The sequence below is a fragment of the Grammomys surdaster genome, unplaced genomic scaffold (genome assembly GCF_004785775.1).
Source record: "Grammomys surdaster isolate TR1022 unplaced genomic scaffold, NIH_TR_1.0 458, whole genome shotgun sequence".
Lineage (NCBI taxonomy): Eukaryota > Metazoa > Chordata > Mammalia > Rodentia > Muridae > Grammomys > Grammomys surdaster.
Genome location: NW_021604877.1, coordinates 586,698 through 592,697, shown reverse-complemented (window position 1 = coordinate 592,697; position 6,000 = coordinate 586,698). Strand labels below are relative to the sequence as shown.

General features: G+C 44.2%; 1 protein-coding gene across 4 annotated transcripts in view; it reads left to right on the top strand.

Moving 5' to 3' along the window:
- Numa1 (nuclear mitotic apparatus protein 1) overlaps positions 1 to 6,000 on the top strand; it is a 74,819-nt gene that overhangs the window by 45,878 nt on the left and 22,941 nt on the right. For all 4 annotated transcript variants that reach the window (XM_028781503.1, XM_028781502.1, XM_028781505.1 and 1 more), the window contains exons 4-6: positions 3,567 to 3,646; positions 4,905 to 4,987; positions 5,904 to 5,984. In XM_028781503.1, the coding sequence (XP_028637336.1) occupies positions 3,567 to 3,646; positions 4,905 to 4,987; positions 5,904 to 5,984 (244 nt within the window). The remainder of the gene's footprint in view (positions 1 to 3,566; positions 3,647 to 4,904; positions 4,988 to 5,903; positions 5,985 to 6,000) is intronic.

The following is a 6,000-nucleotide window of genomic DNA, read 5'->3' as shown; positions in this document are numbered from 1 at the left end:
AGAGAGAGAGAGAGAGAGAGAGAGAGAGAGAGAATGAGAATATGAGAATGAATATTTGGATCTTTGTATGCCACAGCATTGATGTGGAGGTCACATCATTTTCAGGAGTTGGTTCTCCTTCCACGAAGGGTTCTAGGGATTAAACTCAGGTTATCAGGCTTGTGAGTCTACTGCTTTTTACCTCCTGAGCCGTCTCACTGACCCAGCCAGGTATGTTAAGTGGATAAGGCTGAGCAGCCCAGTAAAGATAATCCTAGGGGTATTTTACAGGGTTTTTAAACAACTTCTGGTTCTGACCAGTTGGTTTCTTTGAAGGAAAACACTTTTAGCCCAAATACTTCCACTTTCCTACCCAGCTATTCAGGCAGGACATTTCAGCAATGTATTGAATTTCTTTTTCTCTTTGGTCACTGCCACTGCTGCTGTTCCCCCCCACACACACACACACCCCGCTTCCTTCTCTATTCCTTCCCCCTTCTCCTCCCTGCTTTGGTTTTTCAAGACAGGGTTTTCCTGTGTTCCCTGACTGTCCTAGAACTTGCTCTGTAGACCAGTCTGTCCTCAGACTCAGAGTTCTGCCTGACTGTGTCTCCAGAGTGCTGGTTAAAGACATGCGCCACCACCATCCTTTTTTTTAAAGAAAACTTCATTCGCTTGTAGTGCTTCAGTGATTCTCCATTACTAGCAGATTGAAATCCAAAATGGTGGAGGGTTGGTTTGTTTGTTTGTTTTTTTGGCTGTTTTGTTGTTTCCTTCCCTCCTTCCTTCCTTCCTTCCTTCCTTCTTCCCTTCCTCCCTTCCTCCCTTCCTCCCTCTGAGACAGGGTTGGAGCTCTAACCTCAAACTGACTATGTATCAAAATGTGAACTTGAACTTGTTTCCCAGGTGCTAGAATTATAGACATTTGTCATCATACCTGACTAAAATCTTTATCCTGATGGTAAAGATTATTTATTAAGCTAGGTGTGGGGACATGCTCTGTCATTCCAGCTGCTTGTGAAGCTGAAGCAGGATAATTGCTGGTGAGTATGAGTTAACATAAAAGAAAAGCCTTTTAAGCAGTGCATGATGGTACACACCTTTAATCCCAGTGCTTGGGCAGCGAAAGCAGGTGGCTCTCTGTGAGATCAAGGCCAGCCTAGTATGCATAGTTCCAGGACAGATAGCTATGCAGAGAGACCCTATCTCCTCTCCCCACCCCCAGCTTTTTCCAGTAGCCCAGCTAATTTTTTCTTACTTGTTTTGTCTCCTCTTCCTTCTCTTGTCATCCCATTACGTGGATCCTGGTTGTGTTCATTGTGTTGTCTTGGTGCTTGTTAGCTTATTGCTCTTCTTGTCGCCTATACCATGTCAGCTAGAGGCTCTTTTCTTTTATAAGGGTGGCTTATATAGGTAAGGTTATAAAGTAGCAGTTTGCAGCTCCTTAAAAAATGGTTAGATTCAGAGGGCAGGAGAGGTGGTTCAGGTCAGAGTCCTTGTTGAACAATTATGAGCACTGGAATTCAGACCCCAGCACTCGTGTAACCCAGGCACCCCACAGATGACTTTAACTTCAGTGTTTTGGAATCCAAGGCTGCTTCTGCTTCTGCACACAGGCACACGCTCTTGCACACGTTTGTTCATACACTCACACACATATATAATTCACATAACTAAAATAAGCCTTTACAAACTTTATTTTTGGGTTGGAGTGGTGGTTCAGAGGCTAAGAATTCTGCTTGCTCTTCCAAGGACAGGGGTTCAATTCCCAGCACCACATGACAGCTCACAGCTATCTGTAACTCCAGTTCCAAGGGATCTTACACAGACATGTATGCAGGCAAAGCATCAGTGCACTTAAAAATAAATTAATTTGTAAAAAAAAAAAAAGTATTTTTCCAGCACTCATGAGGCAGAATCAGAATCCATCCATCCATCTATCATATATACATATAAATATATGTACTAAAATAGTGTCGTCAAGCAATAATAAAGTGGTTGAACATCTGTCATCGGTGGTAAATAAATCTATTAGACTGGTAATACTAATCACTCAAGGTGCATAGGCATACATACAGGCAAAACATACACAAAAAGCTTTTTCCTTGACTTGTTTGCAAAAGCGATAGGTGGTCCATGTTGTATAACTTTTCCTGGGGAGAATGGTTTTTTGGACTGTTGCCAGCACCCTATCTGAGGTTCTTGGGCCATTTCTGTGCATCTTCCCATGTTTCAAAGCAATTAATCTAAATCTCTTCACCTTAGCCTCAGGCAGACAATGGCAAAAAGCAGCTACATTCTTCACCAAAATGCCACAAAAACAGTTTCTACACTATATACCGAAATTATTCTCCACTGAAACCTCTTGGGCTGGGTCTGCACCTTTCAGTTCACTCTCAGTCAGCAACAGTCTTCCATATTCCTACTACAATAGCCCATTAAGTGTCACTTAAAGGATTCCACTGCTTTCCAAATCCAAAATTCCAAAATCCACATTCTTTCAAACAAAACCATGGTCAGGCCTGTCACAGCAATACCCCAGTCCTGGTACCAACTTCTGTCTTAGTTAAGGTTTTACTGCTGTGAACAGATACCATGACCAAGGCAAGTCTTTTTTTTTTTTTTTTTTTTAATTTTTGTTTGTTTGTTTGTTTGTTTGATTTTTCGAGACAGGGTTTCTCTTTGTAGCCCTGGCTGTCCTGGCACTCACTCTGTAGACCAGGCTGGCCTCGAACTCAGAAATCCAAGGCAAGTCTTATAAAGGACAACATTTAATTGGGGCTGGCTTATAGGTTCAGAGGAACTGAACAGTCCATTATCATCAAGGCAGGAGGTTGGCATCATCCAGGCAGATGTGGGGCTGGAGAAGCTGAGTTAACACTTTCTTCTGAAGGCAGCTAGGAGAAGACTCATTTCCAGGCAACTAGAAAGAGGGTCTTAAAGCCCACAGTGACACACCTACTCCAACAAGGGCATACCTCCTAATAGTACCACTCTCTGGGCCAAACATATACAAACGTTACACTCTCTCCCTTGTTTCTCTCTCCTGTGCATTGGCTGTTGCACAGTTTGGGGAAAGCACAGCCGCTCATCAAGAGTGACTGCTCCTTAGCACCGCCTCTTAGAGAGTCTTCAGCCACTTCTTCCCATGGGGACTTTGACCTGTCACTTCAGAGCCTTGGCTTCACCCATTTTGTTTCAGATTTTATTCCTGTTTTCTCTTCCCACGGGCCTCTCCCACTCTACCTTAGCCGTGTTTCCCATGCCTTCTGACATGTTATTGTTGAGCCACTTTAGGCTGTTTATCATAGCTTCCCAGTCATTGCTGTTTTCCTCCCAGCTCTTTTGCACAGAACTTTGTTGGATTGCAAATGGCTTAGCAGAGTGCCACGTTTTATAGACGATCTCACGTTGCATTTCTTACATACTACAAATTTCCTTCAGAGGAAAGTAGTGTTCTTGAATCTTTTCCACTGCCTTCAGGCCTAGAACAGACTGGGCCTGAAGGGGAAGGAGGCTGTAGGGAAGCAGTGAGACACAGATGGCTGAGTGCTCTTGTCCTAATATTTGCTTTCTGTTTGTTTTAGCCATGACACTAAAGAGGGACAACACATCCTACAGCAGCCACTACCAGAAAGACTAGACTTTGTCTGCAGTTTTCTACAGAGTAAGTATCTTAACTGGCTGGACAGCTCCAGCCCTGGGACTTGGGAACTCAGTCATGGGTGGGTGTCTGCTGCAAAAAGGTTTAGGGTCCCCAACTCTAGCAGAAAGACAGAGAGCTGTGTCGGCCTCCTTGGATCTTGAGATGCCTCCACCAGCAGCTTATTTTTAAGAAAACTGTTTCCTCAGTCCTAGAGTCCATGTCAGAGCCAGATAAATCACAGGGTTGATACCACTTTGGTGATAACAGAGTTCTCACTATTTTGAAGAGAAAGGAAAGAAAAGGATTCATGTTACCCTTGTAAGAAAACTCCTTTCCCTTGCAAGAAAAATAGTATTCTCAGATAATTGCTTACATAGTAGGTAAAGGGGCAGAGGCCAGGTTTTTGCACATAGATTCTCCGTCTGTGTGTTGTAGAAATAATAATTGCGAGCTGAGCGGTGGTGGCGCATGCCTTTAATCCCAGCACTTGGGAGGCAGAGGCAGGCGGATTTCTGAGTTCAAGGCCAGCCTGGTCTACAGAGTGAGTTCCAGGACAGCCAGGGCTATAAAGAGAAACTCTGTCTCGAAAAACCAAAAAAAAAAAAAAAAAAATTGCTCATCAGGTTAGTGGACGGATTAAGTAAGAATGTTTGTGATATTTGGGGCACAGAGCATGTCAGCTCCCATTCCCTGGTCATTTTTGTACCGCAGAATTGTCATCTTTAACATTGAGCTGCTTGCCTGCCATTTCTACCTCAAGAGAATTATAGGGCAGGTGGAATTTTGTCCCTACTGTGAAGCAGCTCTGGCAGCATAAGGGCACGGTGTCCTCAGTTGCTCTTACTGGATTCACTTGAGGACTTTCTCTTCAGCCTTAGTTGAGACGGGACTCTAGAATGATCTCATATCTCTGGCTCCTTCCTTGGAGCTAAGGGAGGGACACAGTGAGCTCAGGTAAGTGTAGGGTCTCGACCCAGAGTTATTGCGAATGCCCTAGCAGCTTTCCTCTAATGCTGTCTATGGAACACTTGAGCTGCCCCAAAGCAGAACTGACTTCAAGTGGAAGTGTAAGGCAGGTGTGTGTGTGTGTGTGTGTGTGTGTGTGTGTGTGTGTGTGTGTGTTTGAGAGAGAGAGAGAGAGCGAGAGCGCGCGCGCGAGAGAGAGAATGCATTAGGAATAAGGGGCCCTTGTCTGGAAGTCTCCTTGGAGACTATGCTTCTGTTTCTAAGGTTGAGGAGTTTTGAGAATTTAGTGTTTGCTACATGGTTGTCGTTGCAGAAAATCGGAAGCATCCTTCATCTACACAATGCCTGATATCTGTGCAGAAAGTGATGGAGGGGTCTGAGATGGAACTGGCCAAGGTACATATGGGATTCCAGACTTGGGTGGCTGAGAATGTGGAGGAGTGCTGAGTGCTTTCTTTCTGGGGCTCTTCAAATGTAGAGGCAAAGCCAGTCAGTTGGCTGAGTCAGAGGCCGTTTTTTTGTCTAAGGATTCTGTGAGCCCATGATCTTTGACAAACAGCTTTTCCTGACCAACACTGATAAGCACGATGGAGGGTTGGTTCTCCCTCAGTGGTCATCATATTTTTCTCTCAAGCTTACTTCTTTGCCTCTGCTAGGTGCTGCTCTATAGAGAATAATCCCTTAAGTTTTATGCTCATGGTTACATAAGTTGAGGAATTAAGCTGTGTAGAAATTATGATACCTGTCTTGTTGCACTATGAGCATCAAGTCCTCGAATTTATTTATTTAATTACTATTGTTTTTGTTATCATCATCCCTGAGATAAGGTTTCTCTGTGTATCCTTCGCTGTCCCAGAACTCATTTTATAGACCAGGCTGACTTCAAACTCGGAGATCCACTGCCTTTGCCTCCCAAGCGCTGGGATTAAAGTTGTGAGTCACCACTGCCTAGTGAGCCCTTGGGTTTATTTTAGAAAAAAAGGTGTCTCCTTTTTTTAAAGATTTATTTTTACGTGCATTGATGTTTAGTCTACATGGATGTCTGTGTGAGGGTGAAGATGAAGAGCCCCTGGAACTGCAGTGACAGACAGTTAGGAGTTGTCATGTGGCTGCTGGGAATCGAGCCCCGGTCCTGTAGAACAGTAGCCAGTGCTCTTAGCCACTGAGCTATCTCTCTATAATGAGACTAATGAGGATGGTGACTTGGGACTGCTAATAGAACTTCTGCAAGAGACTAACTCAAAACAGCTTGAGTGGGAACACTAGACAGAGATCTGTCTCACTCATCACTGCTCCTTTGTTTGGCTTCTAGATGGTGATGCTGTTTTTATATCAGTCTACCATGAGCTCCAGAAACCTCCGGGACTGGGAGCAGTTTGAGTATGAGGTTCAGGTAGGCTTCTGTGCTT